Below are 22,742 nucleotides of genomic sequence, written 5' to 3'. Positions count from 1 at the left end.
ACTTAAGGAGCATACCTTTCTGAGCTAATCAATCCAATATTTGGCAGAATTGAGAGGGTGTTCCTCTTTTAGGGGCAAGGGACAGGCCAATGACATTAGACACTTCAGGCTGGTACATTCAAAGTCAGACAGGCTAAACTGGTCCCTGGACCCCAAGCCTCATTTCTAGTTGCTCTGGGAACCTCCTTTCACTAAGGCTTCTCAACTTGCAGAAACCACTAACAGGGTTGGACCTAGACTTAGGTGGCCACCAAATAACCAGGTTGGTGCTGAGCAGACACAGTTCTGCAGGCAGAATCACTCATGGGAAGATGTATTCGGCTTTGAGGTGCTGAGACTTCCCATCTGCACTTCTCAAAGCTTATGAAAAAAGAACAGAAGCCATTCAAATGGAAGAAAGCAGTGTTTTTAATATTTAATAACCAAAACATACAGGTCAATACTCAATGCATACACAATAAGATAGAGCAACAACAAAATATTGCAAAGCACAATCTAACTATATGGAGACTATTACACAATGAATGCTGGTGGAGAATATGCTAATAAGAAACTCAGCTGAGTCTTACTGCCTTGGACCTGGCCAGGGAATTACTGGTTGCGGAGAAAAATTCATTGGCCCATGGCCTTCAACTTAAAGGACTGCCTTCAACTCTGATCCTGAGAATTCTTAACAATCTGTGCTCTAGATTACTCGTTCCTCCTTTTTCCCTCAAATTTATTTATCTGTTTATTCTTTATCCCACTCCAGGCAACAAATCCCATGAATGATCTATTCAAACTGGCGTAAAAGAATTGCAGTGGGAAGATTGAGTTTACTGCTCTGGCTGTTGGTGAACACAGCTTCTACTGCTCAATGAACCATGACCTGGTATTTATCCAGACATAGTTTATTCAGCCTGAAGACCTCCTTTGAGTATTCACCAAGCTCTTTGGAGGCTGCTTTCATATATATTGTTGATGTAAGGGCGTTTGCCCCCAAATAATAACTCAATAGCCAGTCTTATAGCATTTCTGCTGCTCCTTGGCTTGGTAGTTTTAAGAGACTGCCTTTACCTCCATTTCCCAGGGAGCCTATTCTGGTTTTGGTGGTGGGATGGGATTCTTTTGTCCTGGAAGGAGTTGAAGTTTTCTACTAAAAAGGGCAGTGAAGCAAGCCCAGGGAAGGCATGTAGCTGCAAAGAACTTTCAGTTTGGCCTGTACATCCACTGTTCCAACCACTCTAGGTGAATCTGGTGAAGGAAACAGCTGTCAAGAGTAACAAAACCAAGCACATGACAAGTAAGGGCTACTGTCAACTGGCAGTGGCCTGCAGCAGGTAAGTATGAACACATAACACTAAATTTAGGCTTATCATTTTTTAAAAGAACCGATTTTTAACCCACATCCTTAGGACTGTATTCCATTATTTGTTTTTGTTTTTACATTGGTTGTATTCATTATTATGTGTAGTCAGAATCATGGAGACCTCAAAAGGAAAGAATTGGGATTAGTGAGCTTCTCATGGAATTTAGACTTAGGTGTGACTTTACACAGTACAATAAAGACAGTATCAAAGAATATTTTTTCATTTTCTTCTACCTATATTTAAGGGTGAGACTAAGTCACAGATATAATGTATCATTTTTCTAATACATTACTTATTCTATCTATACTTAGGATTTAGATTACAAAAAAAATCCTTTTATCATTCCACTAGGGACCATTTCTAACTTGTCACAGAAGGGGCACCTCCAATGGAAACCCCTGGGACAGTCTTACTGGAATTTAGCAGATGCCAACAGAAGCAGACAAGCTCGGTTGCCTCAGACTGAAAATCACTTTGGTCCAGTAACTTTTAAGATCCTAGTGTAAGAAAACTCAGATAATGGATTGGAGAGATTACAAATATCTTTCTTTTATCATTTCTACTCCAATTAGTGTTTATTAGTAGTCAAGTTGAAGATGAAGACAGGAAAAAAAATAAAATAGCAGAAAATAATGTCTTTTAATCTACTTGCCCTCTTGCCTTTCAAAAATTTCCTTCAGTATAAGCTGAGAAATAGATCATCAATGCATTTATTAAATAGAAGGAGGAGGAAGAATCTGATTAAATCATCACAGTGTCAGGAGTCAAGCCACATTATACAGCATATTTTAAAAGTTATTTTTCAAAAGAAATAGAGGGTTAGAAAATGGGAGCTATACAACTTCTAATTCATGAATGGTAACTCAGTTGCTTTGTAATGGAATATTTAGAGACAATGACACATATGTGGCCAAGTCCATCTGGCTTCACTACAGATGAAATCAAGGCTTTGATAACTTCCAACTGTGAGTCAAAAGCAATAAAAAGTCAAGGTAGAATCTCCTTTTTTTTTGGTGAGCTCTCTTTGAGGAAGTTTCTTCTGCCTATGGTCAGGGGTCTTGGAGCGTTACACATAGTCATACTTGGAAGGGTGAGATTGTGCCTCATCTTCTGTGTGGGCACCCCCGTCATATATCTTCTTGGCCTTGGTGGTAGATCCAAAGGCAGTGCTGGCTTTGAAGCCTCCAGGCCTGTAGGAAACATTGTGGCCTGAGGCATGATAAGACACGGCTTTGTAGCTGAGAGAAAAGAAATACCCCATGAACACAGATGTCTTTAGTAGGAGGATCAACTTCACCATTTACCCTGGATGATCTCAGTCTTAGCATGAAAAGTCCAGTGTCCTTGAAACCCATTAGTCCTGAGCAGACCAAGATGGTTGTTCATTCTATTCTTTAAGACACTAGATTTCTGCCTATGCATAAAGCAGAATTTCTTGCTTTTATATTAGGGCTTCACTGAGCCAGTAGTTAGTGACAAATTAATTCTTTCTGTTAATCAATTAAAACTAAGGGAAACTAGGAATAATGTCCCATTATTTTGCCAAAGAATTGTAGGATTTGTGAGCTGGAAGGTACCTATGTGCAACTCATCTCCCATAATTTGTTATTTTACAGGTAAGGTAACAGTGGCTGCTTACGGTTTGAAAATGTACTTTCCAAAATTCATACTGAAACTCATCCTCCATTGGAAAGTAACTTCATGAGAGATTAGTGCTTTAGAAAAGGGCTTGAGGTTGAAGGGAGATTTCTCTTGTCCCTCCATCCCTCTGCCACATGAAGCCAATGTTTTTTTTCTTCAGAGAATACAGTACCAAGGCCCCATCTTGGAAGTGGAGGTTGGGCCCTCACTAGACACTTAACTTGCCAGCATCTTGATTTTGGACTTCCCAGACTCCAGAACCCCGAGAAATATATTTTTATTGATTATAAATTACTCATTTTGTGATATTTTGTTATAGCTTCCCAAGTGGACTAAGACAGAGTCCCAGAGAGGACAGCTAACCTGCTGGAGATCAGAGGATCAGTTAGCAGTAGAATCACACTGGAGCTCAACTCTGAAAACTCCAGGAGCATTTGTGAAGTCATAACATGGCTTTGAAACACCATTACTAGTGACATTTTGGAATGAATGCTTCTTTGTTGTTAGGATCTATCCTGTACACTGTAGGATATTTAGCAGCATTCTTGCCCTGTACCTATTTAATGCCAATACCACTTTCCTCTGCCTTCTTCCAAAGTTGTAAGAATCAAAATTATCTTCAGATGTTACTAAATATCCTGGAAAGTGGTGATAGTGCAAAACATCTTCCAAATGAAAATGACTGAGTTACAGAACTTTGGAGAAGGAACTTAGGATTTTTTTCTATCAAATAGTAGCACTCCTAATCTTGCTAGGCTGAAATATTCCTGTTCTGGTATTTTTTTGTACCAGAAATTGAACTCGGGACCTTGTGCTTGTGAGGCAGGTGGCGGAACAACTGAGCTAAATCCCCAGCCCCTCCAGTTCTGTTTTTTAGATTCCCTGTAAATGGGAAAGGTCAATGAACCTTTAGTTTATAAAGTTCTTCCAAACACGTAGATTAATACATTAAAATGGGCTCTGAGCAAATGAAGTGTCTAAATGCAGGGGAATGAAAGACTTACTTGGTTTGATCAGGTACCAGACCCCGGCAGGCAATGCACATCAACACACCTCCAATTAGTGTGAGGCCTCCAGCAATCCAGCCCACGAACAGAGCTGAACCAAAGGTGTACCTGAGGGGCAAGAGGGAGGCTGTGACTGTAGTTGACTCAGCTCTTCAGGGTCTGCTGACTGTTCCTGGCCATGCCTATCCTTCCTGTGCCACCTTTAAACATTCCCCTATCTACTGGCAAAAAGAGAAAGTCTGGAAGACTTGGTAAGAGATATTTCCTAGATATGAAATGAGTCTCAAATTATTACTCCTGAAGAAATTTTAGTTCCTTGAGTCCTCACTGGGCCAAGAAGTATTCAACTTACCTTACCTCAGGTAACTCCTAATTTGGGTGTTGCATATCTCCCAAAGGCCCATGTGTTGAAGGTCTGAAGGTGATAGAACCTTTAGGAGGTGGGGTTCAATGGGAAGTTCCCAGGTCATTGAGGGTGTGCTTTAGAAAGGAATTAGGGAATCTTGGTTCCTTCTCTCTTTCTTTTCTGTGTACTGGGCATGAGGTGAGCAGTTTGCTTCTATCATACACTTCTTGCCATCTGATACCCTCATCAGAGGTCTAAAACAATGAATCTTCTAGATCTTAGGCCGAAACCTCCAAAACTGTGAGCCAAAATAAACCCTTTCTCTTTATAAGTTAATTATTTCAGGTATTTCATTACAGTAATGGGAAGGTGAAAAATACACTTTGCCACCAACCATGCAGGTAGGAATATTATCTTAAAAAAGGAAATAAGTTGGAGGTGATCATTCATTCTTTCATTTACTCTTTTGCTTAAGAACTATTTATTGCAGTCCTACGATGTGACTAGCACTGCCCTGGCACCAAGGTACAGGGGTAAATAAGATAGACAAAGACTCTACCCTCAGGGTGCTTCCTATTCTAGCCTGTACTGGTATTCCAACCTAAGAGGGTCTGACTCCAAAGCTGGTACCCTTCCTCTAAGTGGGATACTCCCCCTGGGACTCTATTAAATCAGAACAGGACTGAGAACAAAATCTGAGAATAGAATAATTGTGATCCCAAATGGACATTTTGAACAGTGAGAGAGATATCTCAGTGACCGAAAAGCACTAGGATGTCAGTAAGTATTAGATGCTAGCTGGAAACTTGACTTCCATCTGCAAAAGGCTAGTAGAAAAGAACAGCCCAGCACAATAGACACTGCCCCTTAGAGGTTTCCTTTGTGTTCTCTAAGACCATGGTTACTGTTTGTAGAACACCACAAATGACTTACTCTTTAGGTCTACTATACTGACTAAGAATATTATGCTGGCAGTAGGAAGACAGCAATGTGTGCAGACATCTGCAACATAAGAAAACATATTACTTTCGATGTACTTGAAAAGCACACACATTTTAGTGTGATTAAAATAAATAATATAGGACTGTGGCCAAGTGTGTCATGTAGGGAAGAACTTGTTGACTAAGCTCAGTCCTTGAAAAAGTTTGGGAGAAATTTGATATGTAGGCAATTTTATTCCCTTTGAGTGAGGAAAAAACACATTGGGTTTGAGGATCACTGCCTTGGAATGAAGAATCCCATTCCTCACTCTCCTCCTACCCAGTGTGACTAGAGGCTGAATAACAGACTCCTTCCTAATGCTCTTCCTGGGCCCTGGGTGACTTTCTTGGAGGCAGTACTGGTCCCTCTGCCCTGACACAGACAGAACCCCCTTCCTCAATGTCCCTAAAGATGCCTGAATTGCTATATAATGGTAATGATGTAACAATAATTGTTACCATTTATTGAGCTCTTGCTGGTACCATGATAAGCATTTTTTTTACCATCATCTCATTTAATTTTCCCAATAGCCACTGTAATAGGATTTATCATTCCTATTTTACAGATGAAGAAATTGAGGGTCAGAGAGGGAACAAGATTCCTCTTCTTAACCTAGGGACTCTGGGTCAAGGTTTGCAAACTTAAATACTTACCTGGGACAGGCAAGAAACTTAAATGAGTGAAGTGAGTAAGGCATAAGAAAATATTTCCTTTTCTTGACGCTAATATATGGAGAGAAACTCCATAAACATGGTGATAAATGGCTCAGAGTTGGGCCATTTGAGAGCAGTGGGGATGTAGTAAACTGGAGAGTGTGCATCCTTGCGAAAAGAGCAGCTGCCTCTCAGTGCAGAGAAGGCTGCTTTATGAGAATGGGACTCAGTTCTGCCATATCTGATTCTGTTTTATACATGAAGTTAGAGAAATGTGTGTGTGTGTGTGTGTGTGTGTGTGTGTGTGTGTATACTGTCAAATCTGCTTTTCACAGGCATTAATAGTTCTTTGCCCCTTTAGGCATTTCTGTGTGTTTCTTCTCCAGCTTATGTCTTCTCTTGCCTGTTGGTCCCTTGCCAGAATCCCTGGGGTTCTGGCTTTGGTTTAGCTCCTGAGGCCCTTAGCCCATGTTCACAGAGAGTGACTGGCATGAAAATATGAAAGCTGAGATCTTTAGTTTGGAGACAACTTTGAGGCATAATTCACACTACACAATGTCTTCCCTGAGTATTAGGCTGAGTCAGAAACTCATCTGAAATCACACTCATGCTTGACTCTCCCATTTCTTGTTCTGTTTTCCCTACTCTCTAACCAGCCTCCCCTTCCTTAATATATACCTCTATAGGGATCCTCTTCTCAGGATCTGCTTCTGAGAAACACAATCTGTGGCACTTCTAATTTTAAAAATTGGTGATTAATTCAGATTATAAAACAAAATGTTTAGGCTAATACAAAATGCCTTACAGCCTGCATGTGGTTGGAAGGCAGAAAGTTTGCAGCTCTGATCCAGGGCTTCATCATGGCCAATGTTACATACAACATTGCAATGACAGAGTGGGGGGGGCAGTGGTGAAGGAGGAGATATAAGATAATGGGGCATCAGAACCGAAGTTCCATCAAATGGATTGCTAAGATCTTTCTTGGCAATTGGGCTGTCTTGTATGATTTCTAAATAGAGAAAATGAAGACAGAAAGAAGGGGACAGACAGCTGTTCATTCACAGAAAGAGATATTCAAAGGCCTCTCAGAATCTACAGGCTTAATTACAGATTGAAGCTGCCGACCCAAGGGACGGGGCAGTTACTAAGGAGATGGTGTGAGAGAGTGCTAGGAGGCATTATCTCTGGGTGCTGGTGGGTGGCTCCTCTGGCTAAGGGTGGTGACACCAGGCAACCAGATATTCTGGACAGGGTGGGCTTTTTAAAGTAGACTGACCAACAATTCTGCTTTTTCCATGATGGAGATATTTCCTAGGTTGTGGGAATTCTAGTGCTCAAACAGAAAGTCCCAAGTAAACTGAAATGAGTTGGTCAGCCTGCTTCTAAGTTGCCCTTGTAACCAAGAAACCATGGGAGGAACATGGAAGAGCATCAGGATAGCTAGCTTATGGGGTCATTCATTTTCTCATTTTGAATAAAGCAGAAATATAGAAGTGATTGGACCAGGAATTCAAAGAGTAATGGATTTATCACATCATCGTATCTATTCATGTTGGTGTGGCTGGAGAAATACCAAGTGACCCTACATGGAGAAGACTGGTCACTTTGGTATAATATTTATATTGCTCTCCCAGAACAAGATCTTTCTCCTTTAGGATTTTGCTATTGCTTCTTGCTATTAAGTACATCCATTTGAAATGGCTAAATGAATACAGGTGTTAGTATTGCTTTTCTGTCTTTTAAAAAGTTATACTTTACTCCAGTCACTAAACTATAGTCAGATTTCATCTTCCTGTGCTGGACTGTAATTTTCATGATTTTCTTTTATACATGAAGTTAGAGAAATGTGTGTGTGTCTGTATCTCTGGTATCTAAACACTTCCTGACCCACAGGAGGTGCTCAATACATTTGCAGAATAAATGAATTAATGATGGAGAGAAAGTCACAGCAGTACAAGAAAGAAACATCATGTTTCCCCCCTGCACTAAGCTCATTTCTATTCCAGCTTTTACCTTTTCCTAGCCAGGTTCCCATTATGGACTGTAGATGTATGTTCATATTCATTTGCATGCCTGGATAATAGTGCTTGTTTCATTGCCACCACAATGGGGCCTATATAAGAGTGTTAGATAAATACTGTAAACTGTCACTGTATTTCAATGCAAATGTCAGATCAGTCTGAAGTCATTATCACCAAGAATATTTCACTGAAATGAAGTTTGTGAATTTACAGATCATTGTTGATTTATGATATGGCATGGTTCCCTCTGATAAATTTTTGCTATTTCAGGCACTGACGGTCATATTAGGTACATGTATTTAATCAGATTCTTACAATAATATTCACCATGGAATACTGAGACATGGATTAGAAAGTTACCTGGTCTGAACAGTCTGTACCATTCCACCCATGCTGCCATACATGTTAGCTGTGGACATCCAGAAATTAGTAACCAGCATGTTGGCAAACACAGACACGCCAATAATTGCACAAACACCTGTTGATAAAGAACAAGAAAGCTTTAGGATCAGCTTTAAGGCAGTTTATGCTTAAATGAGTTTCAGTGAGCAGGCTGCAGAATATTTCATTCCTGTACAGAATAATCAACCAAACACTGATTATTGAATTCTACGTGTTAGGCAATGAACTAGATACTTATTTCTTACCTCATTTATTCTGGGAGGGTGGGGGGAAGGAGGGAGGGAGAGAGAGGGAGAGGAGAGGTGGGAGAGGGGAGAGAGGTAGGGGAGAGGTGGGAGGTGAGCAGGGAGAGGGGAGAGAGGAGAGAGAGAAAGACAGAGAGAGAGAGAGAGAGGAGATGGAAGAAGGAAGAGGGAAGAGGGAAAAGGGAAGAGGGGAGAGGGAAGAGGGGAGAGGGAGACATGTCCTGTGGATCTAGGGACCAAGGGTACATAGTCCTATTTTGAGTTTGATCTTTTGATGATGTCAAGAACTCCTCCTTTAAAATGATTTTCTTTTCATTAAGAAGATGCCTTTTAGAGATTAGTCACATGATTACCTTATATGATCCTCTATGATCCTCTTATATTGCTTTGGGGTGACAGTTGAGAGGGTCATTAGCACTCATAAGAGTTCTAGAGAGTGTCAGTAGACTTCCACACTCAGATCTTGAGTACTAGCATGAAAAGGTCTGAACCATGTTCAACAATAAGGAGGAGCCATGTTTCTTCAACCAAAGTGATTTTACTTTGAAATTCCCAGAAGCATATTTGAGAGCAGGAACCCATGTTTACCTGAGATAACGAACATGATCCCGGAGGTCAGTGTCATTTTGGCCTTGGCAGAGTCCTCCATGCTTCCAATGCGAATGCATTTCAGAGCAAAGATGGACACTAAGGTGCTGATGGCACCCAGCACAATTCCCACGATCATTAGGGCTCGCACTGCCTGCAGCATGGCTGTGGGGCAAAGGACAAGACACAAGCAGACACATAAGAACACCTCAACACATCTCCAGCTCTGAGTTTATAAAACAGAACAATCATGACTAACCAGCACTGAACCTCTGAGAAATAGCAAGTCTATACACTGAACCTTGTCATTTTCAAAGGATGGGGAACTGTGGGAAATGAAAAATTCGTAATTTATAATCTGATGAAGAGTACACACACAGATGTCTAGAGAATGAGAAAATTATGGTTGGACAGAGTTGGGAGGACTCATGCAATTTATTTCAGTTATCTTATTTTACAAATTGATAATCTGGGGTCTAGAAGGAGAAAATGGTTTGTCTGAAGTAACAGCCAAATTATTGATAGAGCTTATAGTAAAATTGTGCCACTTTGACTTATAATCCAAATCTTCCCTTGTCTTTTTATATGAACTTAAGGTTTCATATAGCTGTGTTCACCTTAGGAAAACTCAGTATTCATGTGTAGCATATCATGAAGCCAAAGTATATGATACAGCAACAACATTCCATTTTTGTTCCTTTTCAAAAGCAACTACTAAGGTCAACATGAGCTGTAGTTTCCAAATGTTTATAAAAAATCAGTATATCAATATCAAACCTTTCAACATGACCACATTTTATGATAGTCCCCTTTCTAGGAGTCAACTGGAGCTGCAGGTTCTGCCGGACTCTCCCATAGGACCTCACCTCCAGATACATCCAACTTTGTTTCTATGGCATCCTTAAAGTGCAGTGACTCATTGAAACAATTGTTTACTGAGCCCCTACAAGTGGGCGTGGGATGACTACAGCTAGTAGGTTAGACACAGTCTCTGCTCTCAAAGAACTTAAGCCAAAGTGTAGAGAGTCACATGTCTATCACAAGTATAATGAAACATTACAAGGAAGACAAATTAGTCCTTGATGTCTTCCAGAGAACAAACCCCCTAATGTTGGTCAATATGATGAAGTGCAGAGCTCTCTCTATATATATGATGTTCTGGACACCAATTGCTTTCTCCTTTCAGTATGTTCCCTGTCTCTCTTAAGCATATGATTCCTGAAGGAGCTGCTACATCTTCGTAAATGCTTTTCAAATTATTTAAACATTTAAATTTCTGATCTGTCATAAATTGATGCCCTGACAAAATATAAAATCACATTCTTGAGTGTCACAGAAATGTCAAATTGTTATAAAAGTTTAGAAATATTTATTCTCAGTTTTGGTAGCAGAACTATTCAGATAGACAATGAACAGCTTGTACGCCAGCATGGGTTAGCACTATAGTAGCACTATTGACCCTGATTTTTCAGGCCACAACTTAGTCCTTGGCTACAGTTAATCATTCCAGCATGGGTATGTGATTCAAACTGGGCAGATGAGACCCTTATGCAGGAAGTTTGTACTTTGGACCCAGAGAACATTGAGTAAATCTCTCTCCAGGCCTTGAAAGTTATAGTCCTGGAATTCTGTGTTTTCCACCAGGCAGAGAAAATGGCTGGATAATAACAAGCATACAAAATTCAAGACAGAGGGAGAGATTCCTGACAGTGTTTGAGCTCTGAACTTGAGCTATTCCTGAGGTATAGCTACAGTCTTTCGTTGGGATGCAGCATCATTTTTATATCCTTGCATCATTAAAAAAAAAACAACTCTTATCTGTTGAAACCAATTCAAGTTGGGGTTCTGCTGCTTGAAATCAAGTAGTTCTAATATATGTGAGATGGCTTCATCAGTATCTAGAAATGCTAACTCTTAAAGCCCCATATTGTTGGTGGAGAGTTTCCACCCCTCAAGGGTTCAAAGGTATGACCAAAATGGTGTTGAAGACCCTTGCAGGTGTGAGGGACTTATGTCAAGTCTACAGCATAAGGGCATCACATTCCAGTAGGTGGTATCAGAGAAGGGGTAAAGGGAACAATTTTTCTTTTGTTCACAAAACCAAAAAAACACACAAACTTTTTGGTTACATAAGTAATACATGCTCATTCAAAAATTTTAGAACATATAGAAAAGTATAGACTGGGAAAAAACTCCATAACTCTATCTCATCTCTTGGAAATAGCTATCTTTGGCATCTTGGTGGGTGGGCACTTTTAAAATAGTGATTTATTTATTTATTGTTTGGTACTGAGGATCAAACTCAGGACCTTGTACTTTCGAGGCAGGCGCTATACCACTGAGCTAAATCGCCGGCTCATAGTAGGCACTTTTTTTGGTATCAGGGATCACACTCAGGTCCTTGCACTTGTGCAGCAGGCAGCGAAACCACTGCACTAAATGCCTGGCTGGCACTTTTTTTAAAAGAGGAAAAATAAAGGCCCAGTGAAGGTGGTGCTGCCACTCAGATCAAAGGGAGCAAGTTAGGTGCCGCTTGGAATGTAGGTAGTTGAAGATCTTACACAGTTCTAATAGTAAGGATCTGTCACAAGGTATACTCAAAGGAGGTGTCATCCTTACCTTCAATGAGACCAGTTAATAATGTTCAGGCAAAATTGAAATTTTCAGGTGGAAAGAAACAGGAGAAATACTTGGGGATCTGCCTATACCATTATAGGCAAATTGCTCCTGGGAAGTGTAAACAGAACTGGAAGCCCTGTCCTGCCCCAATTGTCATAGCCCATTCCTACTTTTGATTGAAGCTATGAAAGCTATGTTTTCAGACATTAAATAATTCAATCCACATTTAAAAAACCCTATAATGTAGATAATACTCTTATCTCCATTCTATACTTGAAGGAACTGAGGCCCAGAGATGAACTGACTTGCCATGGACACACACTGGGGGAAGGGCATAGCTAGGGGTCAAACTCAGATGTTGCTTTCCCATCACAGCAAATTGCTTTGAGGACCCCAGAAATACAGGAAATACAGGTGGAGTTCTGGCTGCTGTCATGAGATCTGTTAGCTGCCAACAGAATGTATCCTCTAAATTGGACACTTGTCCAAAAAGTGTCATCCTCCCCATGGATGCTAAGATTGTGTAAAGGGACATTCTCCAAAATCATCTCAGGGAATAAATAACCTGTCCTAGGAGATTACTTATGAATGCAACTCAGAAGAAGGACATTCCTGTCTCCTTTAAGTGCTCTTGAGGGAGCTCTGATGAACCTCCTTGAGAAGATTTCCATCTCAAATAGCAACCAATGTCAGTGGCACTGCCAGCATATTCACGCTAAGGTGTATATGATAAAGCAGTTTGTCATGATGCAAGAGTTGGTAATCAATGAGAACTATTGAAAAAGAGTTAGCTCATGCAGAATTTGCTAGAGTCTACTCCATTTTGTAACGAAGGGAGGCTCTGGTAGCCTTCTCACCGGTGTCTCCCTATGGCAGAGGTGAGTGTTCAGGGACCCTAGTTCTTACACCACTGAGACCTTCAATCACTTCATTATCATTCTCTTCCCCCTAAGAAACTTTGCTTCTCTGTGGAGAGAATTCTACGTATGGTAAATGTGTGGTACAGGGTGTGGACCATGGATCTAATCACTCCTGGGAGAACTGACAACATTGGCATCTTGGGATGGCAGCTGAGTTCTAATGGCAAAGCATTAGTGGCTCCAGTAAGGCACAGAGAACTCATGAGAGCCTTGAAGTGGCTCTATGACTTACTTCTAATGAGGAAGCTCTAGTGTATCACCTCTACCCATCAGAGCCTTGCCCATGGCTTTGTTGGCCCTACAGGATGCTGGACACAAACACTTTTGTTCTTACCTCACTAACAAATACAAGCACCTGCCACCTTCATGTGTATTCATTTATAGCTTTCAGTATTCAGGCCATTACACATCGGTGTACTCTCATAGTCATAAATTAACATTCTCATTATTCACTCATCCATGACTTCATTGATTCATTCAAGTATTTTCAAGTTCAAATCCTCTGTTATACCTTTTTCCAGATGCTGTAGGATCTGTATAAAGTTTCATGAGAAATAATCTCTACCTTTAAGTCTTTTACATCCTAAGAAGATTATATTTTTACCACAAGTCCTGAACTTCAAATTTGTTCTTATCTGGAGAGCATCTTGTCTGAGTAAACAAAAAGGAACAATTTTATGACAGTGTCTCAATGTATAGTTCCAGTTCTCTTTAATACACATAAGTTACATGCCAGCCTTGTGGCTCAGGACAGTGGTGTAGAAGACATTTATGTGGCAGCTCTTGCCTTCAGGAAGCATTCTCAGGGCCGTTCTGCCTCTAGATATTACTATCCAGAAACAAGACTTTTGAGAAAAAGAAGAACCTTAGACATTCCTTCCACTTTGTTTCCATGAGCCTCTTCCAAACTTAAAATTTATGCAGGAACTTTTTAGAAGATTTAAAAATTTCTCTAGTTCTGATTCTTTGAGGCAGAAGCTATTCAGAGAACAAAATAATTTGTTCCTTTTGAGAATAATCCGGTAAAGCATCTAGTTAAAATAAAACAACCAAAAGCAAGGAAGCAAGCAACTAATCAACCAAACAAAAAATAATTAACCAAACAGGATAGAGGATACCCCTTCCTTATTCTATGAAAAGTTACATATATCCTGCCCTCAGCAAGGATGGGTCACTGGCTTTCTGTTGGCTGAGTGGCTTTTTCATTTGTTCCTAAAGCACTGTGTGCATGCAGTGGGTGTGGCTGTGGTGGAGGTGCATGGCCTCCCTTGAAGTGTTGAATGAGGAGTGACGGGGATGCTGGCCAGTGTGCGTATGTGTGGGAATCCGTGCACTCGTCAGCTACAGAGGGCTGGTGCTGGTGCCCACAGAGCCCTGGGGGGCTGCATGACCTGGTCAGCCTTTGTCTCAGATACTCTCTTTCCTCTGTTGTCAGGTTTGAATGAAGAGCCTCATTTCTTTCCTAGTCTCTCTTGACCTCCAGATATCTGATGAATCTTGGATTTTGCTTTTAATCAGGAATCTATCATCTTTTTTATTAAAAAAAATCTATCTAGCTTTCTCTAACCTTGTTTTTTACTCTGGGCTTAGAAAAAGACAAATTTTTTATTTTATTTTTTTTGGTACTGAGGATCGAACTTGGGTCCTTGTGCTTGCGTAGTAGGCAGTGAAACCACTGAGCTAAATCCCTGTATCTTGTGAGGCCACTGTCAAAGCCAGAAGACTGGCCTTGGATAGATGGATCAAAGTCTTCCCTGCTTTGGAAACCCCTTGAAGGATTTGTTTGGGAATGGGAACTGTGATGGGGCAGGTGGCAGGAGATGGAAGAAAATGTACCCCACCACTAACTGCTAGGAATCCCACATGCCTAGTATTGGTCATGGAGGTGCAAGACGGCGATTGAAACTGAACTTCTAGCTGGAAAATTCTACTATTCTAATCTTTCTCCACAGACAGGTAAACCGAGAGACTGCTGGAAAGAGGTAAGTTTCTCTTTTTGCCTCTCTTTCTCTTTCTTGGCATATCAAAAGGTATAGGCTTATCAGCTCATAGCAAGTGACTCAGTGGCCTCTGGCGCCTGATTCCCTGCCCCAAAGGTGTGACTACAGCATTCCTCCCAGCGAATAATGAGGTCTTATCAGACCTGAAGGGCAGGAAGGATTCAGAGCTGAAATAAGCAAACAGAAAAATCAGAACTCAGTGTTCCCTCCCTGTTTCACAGTATCTCATTTCCCCAAAGGAGCTGTGGACTGACAGGTGAGCTGCACTCAGTGTGATTCTCAGACCTGGCTGCTCCCCAGCATCATCTGGGGGGACCTTTAAAGAAATAGTAATGCTTTGGCCTCAATTCCAGAGATACACACTCTGCTTTTGTTGTTCTCAAGCCCACACCAATCTGTTCAGGTTACAGATTCTTTTGGGCCCTGTAGACATATTCTTACTTCCCAGAGGTGTTTCCTCCCCAAGGACAATGATGTGTAAGCATTTAGATGTTTGTCCACACATTAAACAGACACGCTTATTGTAACGTTTTTCTTTTTTTAAGAGAGGGAAAGCAGCTTAACTAAAAGCCAAGAGGCTCTCTCACATCTCATTTCAACTTTATAATTAACTTACAATCACTCACCTCCTAGGACGTTTCTTCCATCAGAAATTGAGGACAGGCAAGCTGGTTTCACCAGCTTAAAAGCATTAGACTCTACACAGAAACATTCAGCCAATTGCAAGAAGAAATACAGAGGGAAGTTACTGCAAAAAAGTATTTTGGAGAAGCCTCATTTTTTCCCCTGTAGATTTTTGCTTTAGAGTTTGTGGAATTGTTCTCTGGGTTAAAGGTAGCTCTGTTAAAAACCTCTATTCCTGCATGTGCAAATATGATTGGCAACTTGATGGAAACTTCCCAACTCCAGGGCAGCTGTTGTTGTTTACACATTGAGGCAGAAAGGGGAAAGTATAACTGGTCATATGGAAAAAAGTCAAGACTATCTTGGTGCCTATAAAGGGGATAAGAAATCATATGCACAAACATTTGAGATGGGTGAGATGGGTCTGGGAAAGGGGGCAAAAAGGTTCTAAGCAATTGTTACTTTGGATAGTTAAGTTCATAAAAGGTGTTTGGCCAGTCATGGTGCTACATCCCTGTAATCCAAAGAGCTGAGGCAGGAAGACCACAAGTTTAAACTCAGCCATAGTTAGCAAGACTCTGTCTCAAAATGTAAAGAGTTGGAGATGTAGCTCAGTGAAAAAAAGAGGAAGCAGGAAAAGGAGGAGGAGGAGGAAGAGGAAGGAGACAACCCTGGAAGATCAAATGTTTGAGAGCTTTTGGGAGGTTTAGACTCAGCAGTGATTTATTTTCTGATGGTAAGATCTGGTAAATGGTCACTGAGCTCCCTTTCATACAAGTGCTTTACTCTCAGAAGGGAGGAAAGTGAGGTCAAGAAGTCCAGGTGGCTGGCATTAAACTAATCTTTGCAAACACATCAAAAGAAACCTAAAACATTACTTGACTGTAATGTCTTCCTGCAGCCAGGGACATGAGTTTGCCAGCTCTTTGTCCCCTGTCCAATCTACTATCTGACTGCCCTTTGCCCCTCTCTTCCAGTGTCTCCAGGGAGGAGAAATGGGAACAAGGTACAAATAATCAACTCCTTCAGCTTAATATTCTAATTGTGCATAGTTAACACTGCTATGAGAGTGTCAAGGTATAAAAAAAAAAAAAGAAAGTCAAGATATGAGGCACCCTCTGCTTTTGTGGTCAAGCCCAGACCAATCTCTTTAGTTCTGAAGGCCACCCAATCCTGTCTGGAAGGAGAGGTGGGGCCTGGGCAGTGGAAAAGCACACAGACTTAGAAGTCTTTCAGCCTGTATTCATACTGCCATCTTCTATCCATAGGATCTTGGGTATGTTGCCCTTCTCTCCTCTCTGAGCCTTAGTTTCTACTTTATAATAATAAAACTAATTTTGCTCTGAAGACTAAACTGGAGAGTGTCTGTGCAGCCCAACAAATGGCACTGTGCTCAGAGCACTGCATGCTGCATTGACTGTGTGGAATACAACGAGGGGAAATCTTAAGCTGTAAATTGTGCAGAGCTGGTAATATACAGGTAAACAGTTTTGCCAACACCACCACTCACCTCGTTCATCTAGCCATAGGCTACATAATACAGCTCGTTAAATTGAATTAACTTATTCTATGGCTGGAAGTTCTAAAGAGGCAAGATACACTTTCATCAGATGAGTGAAAAGTGAGGTTTTTCAGGAGAAGAGCTTGTATTTAGGAAGAATTTAGTAACTCTTAGTGATTGTTCTAATTATTAACTGAAAGTACGGTAGGTATCTAGCTCAGGCCTTTTGACAAACACTTTAAGGCCTACTTCTCTGTTGGACCGAAGTGCTTCCTTGCATTCAAGGTCACAATTAAACACTCACCACCTCTCTGCAACCTTCTATTTCTATCTCCAGGCATTCCACCCGGCTCCTCTGCTTCGGCTCTCTCCCCAGGCTCCTTGTCACACTCAAGAAGCATGGTATGCAGCTGTTTCTGATGGCAAGTGCTCTCTAGGTCTTGGGTGCTGGCTGGTCAGTGTTGCTCTTCCCACCTCCCTCAGGAGCTCCACAAGTGTCCACAGCCTCCTCCCGCTCTCTCTCTGTCTATTCCATCTCCTTATGTTGTTGGCTTCTGTTTCTGAGTTTTTATTACGCTTTTTCTCCTGATAATATTTCTCCTTATTCCTTCAGTCTGCCACATCTAAGCCATCAAACAAATATTTGTATCTCGGGATTCCAATTTATAATGTAGCCACTCCTGCTGCACGAAGACTGGCTGCTCTTCAATCCACACTCTTCTTCATGGCCACAAAATACCAGTGATTTAAAGTACCTCCTTTTCTGCAAACTCAGCCCAAGAAATGTTTTTCTGGCTTTTGATGGAATCCTATCCCCACAATCGAGACAGGTGGGGGTCTGTGTGGATGCTGGGACCACGCCCATCCCATTCCCACATTAGGTTAGGACAGCTTGACTTTTTACAGCATAACTGGGAGACAGGACGCAAAGCAGCACCCACTCCCACTCCCTGTTGTCTGTCGTAGGCCACGCAGGGTGTCATGGGAGGTGCAAGATAGGCACCTTGGGGTCTTCTGTTTCTGATACAAAGAAGACCAGCAGCTTCCAAGAGCCCTAAATACATTGCTGAAGGACCTTACATTCATGTCCGCAGTTCTCAAGTTGTGATGTGAGGAAGTCCTTCATTCTCGCTCCCGGTGTCCTAAAACTCTAAGAGAACCCAAGATCTCTCCCTTTCTGGGTTTGGATTGTCTCAGAGCTCCTTGGGTAGCAACTGGGTTTCCTCTCTCTGAACTCTGTCTGGTCTGATGGCACATAAAAGTGTGAGGCTGAGGCAGAAGGACTGCAAGTTGAAGGCTAGCCTGAACAACTTAGTAGAACTTTCTGAAAATAGAAAAATTTTAAAAAGGGCTAGGAACATAACTCAGTAATGCAGCACTGGGTTCAATTTCTAGAATCACACAAAAGAATCTAACTGACCAAATATCCCTCCCTCCCTTTTTCTTTTTCCTTACTTTTTGGAAAAATGGTAATTTTTTTTCCATGACCATATTTACATTCATCAAATATTAAGTACCAGAGAATTTTACAACGCAGCAATTCACCTCCAACCCTACCTCCTTTCTGATTTCAGGCCACCTCTATCAAAATGTCTGGCTTTTGAAACCACATACTGTACAATGTCTTGGATCAGACAATATTTTATATGTAGCAGAATTTAATAGTACTTGTTTGAAAAGTGAATGTAAGTAAAGGGCATGTCCTCTTTTGCATGAACCATTTGGTGTTCAAAGAGCAATCTGTGTAGCAGAATTGAAATCAGCCTGGTGGGTATGTTTTAGCAGAAGGAGTTACTATTCAAGGGTAACTGTGGCAGAGATGCTGGGTGCTCATTAAACAGCTGTGAGCTCCTATGCTTCCTGATTCTCAAGGCCACATGGCTAGATCTGCCAATGCATTGTGAATGAAGGTGACGTGTCACTTGCAGGTCAAGGTAGTTGAGAAGGGTTGTGCCCCTTGAGTACTCTCTTCTCTTGTTCCAGCCTCTTTGAATACTGTAGCTACCAGGAGGCTGCTCTTCCCTCAGTGGACTGCACATGTATGGGAAGTAAACTTTTGTTGTGTTAAGCCACTGAGATGTTTAGGTTTGTTCTTTGCAGTGGCTGACCTTAACTACTCTAATAGAGTCCCGGAAGCTAGTTCTTGTAACACAGTAGGCATGGAAAAGATATTTGTTAAAAAATACTTGGATGAACAATGAATCTGTTTCAGGCTGGTGGAAGACCAGGTTCTTTTCTATATATGGGGCCATAATAGCAAAAACTACAGTACAAAGGCAATCTCCTGTCCTTTTTTTGGGGAGAAGCCCTTGTGTTTAGTTCATAAGGCTCACATAGACATTTAAAATACTCTTATTATCCAAAGTTCAATTTAGCTTATCAACCACTTGCTGATTGCTCATTTTACCATGCCCTGTGCTGGGAACTGGGAAAATAATTCTTGTCTAGCTAGCTGATGGGGCCAACAACACAAAAGCTGAATTAGACAAATGTACAAATAACCAAATTGATAATCTAAGATTCAGACTCAGACAGAACCCCCTCAGTAAAACCCTCCTGACTCATTGCCCTCCTGACACCTCCCACTGAATAACTCTGGGGCTCCAAACATCCATGTAAAGGCCCCAGGACAGGGATTGCCTTTGTCTTAATATTTGTGCACATGTTTGTCCTTCCTCTGGGGTTTACAGGAATGGACAAGGCTAGTTTTGTGTTGTGTACACTATCTGTGGTATACAATAAATGCTTCTTAGATTCTAAGGTGTGTCATTAGGGGAGAATATGCTCAATGCAATGAGAATGCTCTGGTTTGTGCGATATTATGTAATATGGGGCTGTGAAGAAACTTTGGGGGATATTTGAGGAGAGGGCAGTTGAGGTGGTAAAGGGGGCATTTTGGAATGGGCCTATTGGTGTCCACAATCAAGCTCAGAATATAGTAAAAGGGAGAATCATAGGATTGGGGAAGAGGCCTAGAACAGAGGTCATGAAAAGCAGGTAAGGGATGTAGGAAGGAATGGGCATGAGGCTGCTATGTTTGCACCTAATTAATCTAGGAACAGAGAATCATGGAAGGTGCTTGAGTTTTGAAATGTGTAGGGAGAACTGAGAATTAGGAGCTGGAAATTGGAAGACAACCCCCTGCCCCCACTACACACTCTGACCTTCAGCCATGGTCAAAGGAGCAAACACTAAAGAAATGAAGTATGGAAACCACATTAAGGAAGGTGATGAGTGAGAAGTGGTAGAAAATTTAGCCTTTTAATTTGGTTGTTAGAGAGACCCAAGAGGGAGAGGTTTTCCAGGACAGAGAGACATTAGCATAGTTGAAGGAGGCAAGAAGGAGAGGGGCTAATCAACAGGGCACAGTTGTAGTCAGGGTGGCATGGGGCCTCCAGAGCCCTAGTGGAGAGCTGGCTTTGGCCAGGAGAGGGGGAGATGATCTTGTGGTGAAGGAGCAGAACTGCTGAGGAGTGGAGGTAAGATTCTGAGGGCGCTCATGAGGATAGGAGCCCTGGTGAAATAGGAGAGACAAGAAGGGTGGCAGTAATGGGGTTGACCATATAGAACTGTAGGGATATTTGAAAGTGCCACTGTGATTTAGAGTGAGCAAGAGATCAGCAGTGTTCGCTGGAGCCCTGGGAAGAGGTTACTGAGCATGAAGTCATGGGATGTTATGCCTTAATTTTGAAAATGAGGTCAGCCTTTCTTCTCCATTTAATAGTTTGTATTAGATGTAGGTAGCAACACAACAACCCAAGTCTTACAGTTCCTCCCTTTGACCTCTTCCCTCATTATAGCACATTCCCTGGTCAGCCTGGCTGTCTTTCCTCTGGCCATGTTCTACCTTCTTGTCTTCCCCAAGCTTGTCTTTCTTGGAAGTAGTGATCCTGTTCATCCTGGAATGAGTGGTTTCCAGAAAAAAATGGAATAAATAACTTAATTCTTGAACTTTGACAGTCATCCTCTATTTCTTTCTGAAAATAAAGATGAATTAGTTGAATTGCTTTTCACAATTCAATTTCAAGGACTCCACGGCCTCTTTAAAATTTCTTGGGAATTTCCACCTGCCTGTCTGAAAGAGACAAAAACTACACTCTCATCTTGGCCACCCTAGCTTGCCCTATTATTTTCTTATTTACTGCTTTAAAAAAATACAGAGTTCCCATAATATCCAGAACGCAAAGCTGCTGTGGTGCAAACTTGCAATAATTATCCGTACTATGAACAATGTTTAGATTATTTTATCTTCAGGCATGAAAGAATGTCATATTTGTGATTTTATTTATATTCTGACATTATAATATAATTAGAATTTTATGTCCTGACATATATTTATCTTTAGGAAGAGTATACTAATGTTCTCAACACAAATTCAGAAAAAGGAAATTATAATTTAATTTCAGTTTGAGGCCACTTACAGAAACTGCAATTTTTCAAGAAAAACATAATTTAATTGAAAACAAAATGAAATTAGCTCTTGATAAACTTTTCTGGCTAAAACAAAATACCGTCCTTTTCCCCTGCTTCCACGTATGTACTGGCAGAAGCAAGTCGCTTGCACATGGAAGCAAATACTTTATTTTCTCCTTGAGAAACATTAGTTTATTCTAGGTAACCACTGCATCTCTTACCATAGACCTAATCTTCCTGGTTAGCATTTCTTTAGATTTGAATATGAATTCTCCCATTTTCTCCTGTGTTACTACCACTCTTTGACACTGAACCAGCTTGTCCTCTTATTCACGCCTTCTGTACCCAGGGCGCACCCTCAGAGGGAGGAGCACCATTGGGTCAGGCAGCTTCTTGGCTGCATTCCCCCGGGGCCTGCTCTCCTGGTCTTGCCCAGGCACCCCGTGCCTACCTGGAAGACCCAGGATGGTGAAGTAGGGCCGGCACTCTGTGAACCCTGAGCTCTGCCTCACACAGCTTCTCCAGAGCCCTTCGTACTGGAACACGGAGGTGACGGGGTTGTCATATAGGTCCTGGGTGCTCCACATGTCCATCCCCGTGGCAGCGATGCAGCCGGCCAGACCCAGCATGGACAGGAGGAAGCCCACTACTTGGCACGTGGTGGTGGACATGGCCTCAGCCCTGGCCCTGCCGCCTTCCTGCAGCCGAAAGTGTGCGCCCAGCTTGCACTGCCTCAGAGGCCTTCTCTGTGGTTCAGTGTTTGCTCACGGTGTTTTCCTTAGATAGTTTAGTTTCACTCCTCGTTCAAGGGCATTATTTTTTCATTCGTTAGGGAAAAGGCCCCGAGAGGCACTTGTCGGGCTGAGCTGCGCAGGCTCAGTTGGTTGAGCGCAGAGCTGGCTGAGAGGCCAGAAGGACGTCCTGCTCGATACCAGCCTCCACCATCCAGGCTGTCTCTGTGCCGGGAACATGATGCCCTCTGGGGAAAAAGCTGGGTGGGGGGCAGCATTACCGCTGAGAACATCCCCCAGACCACTCAGGCTGACCTCCTTCAAAGGAAGATGTCCCTAGGAAGCATGTATCTTGCTCCACCTAAAACCAGATGGCCACATTGTCTCCTGGCCACTTGTATACTACCTTCCACTTACACTTTTCTGTTTTGATCCTAGAAAAGTGGGAAGGGCAGGTATATTTATTTGCAATTTTTAGGTGAGTCAACTGAGGTAGAAGTAAGTCACGGAATCTCAAGTGCCCTGAGCTAGAGATGCTTTAAGGAAGGCTTCCAGCCTCACCTAGGCCTAACTAACCCTTTTTGTTTCTATGTGAGTGACAGGGCCAGGCAGAGTTGTTCCCACTTTTGAGAACAGGAAGCCAAGTCCAGACCTTGGTCCACAGGTATTAGAACTGGGCTGAAAAGCCAGGGATCCTGTTG

At 41.8% G+C, this 22,742-nt stretch overlaps 1 protein-coding gene across 1 annotated transcript; it reads right to left on the bottom strand.

The window, feature by feature from the left end:
• Nucleotides 1-390: 390 nt before the first annotated feature.
• Nucleotides 391-22,165, bottom strand: Cldn18 (claudin 18). The gene is made up of 5 exons (XM_004834301.2): nt 21,762-22,165; nt 9,234-9,398; nt 8,359-8,476; nt 3,995-4,105; nt 391-2,587 (listed from the first exon to the last, which is right to left on the bottom strand). The coding sequence occupies exons 1-5, from the start codon at nt 21,979-21,981 to the stop codon at nt 2,416-2,418; spliced, it is 786 nt and encodes a 261-aa protein (XP_004834358.1). The 5' UTR covers nt 21,982-22,165; the 3' UTR covers nt 391-2,415.
• Between the last annotated feature and the right edge of the window lie 577 nt (nt 22,166-22,742).

The sequence above is a fragment of the Heterocephalus glaber genome, unplaced genomic scaffold (genome assembly GCF_053883595.1).
Source record: "Heterocephalus glaber isolate CG9 unplaced genomic scaffold, H.glaber_assembly_v1.0 deba00001504, whole genome shotgun sequence".
Classification (NCBI taxonomy): domain Eukaryota; kingdom Metazoa; phylum Chordata; class Mammalia; order Rodentia; family Bathyergidae; genus Heterocephalus; species Heterocephalus glaber.
This window is presented reverse-complemented; position numbering and strand designations above follow the sequence as displayed.

Excerpts from the sequence above, each read along its gene's own strand:
- Cldn18 (XM_004834301.2), bottom strand. The coding sequence starts at position 21,981 with ATGTCCACCACCACGTGCCAAGTAGTGGGCTTCCTCCTGTCCATGCTG. Across the intron at positions 8,477-9,233 it reads GATCATGTTCGTTATCTCAG|GTGTTTGTGCAATTATTGGC; the intron begins GTAAACATGGGT and ends CTTTATCAACAG. Across the intron at positions 4,106-8,358 it reads GTACAGACTGTTCAGACCAG|GTACACCTTTGGTTCAGCTC; the intron begins GTAACTTTCTAA and ends CTTGCCCCTCAG.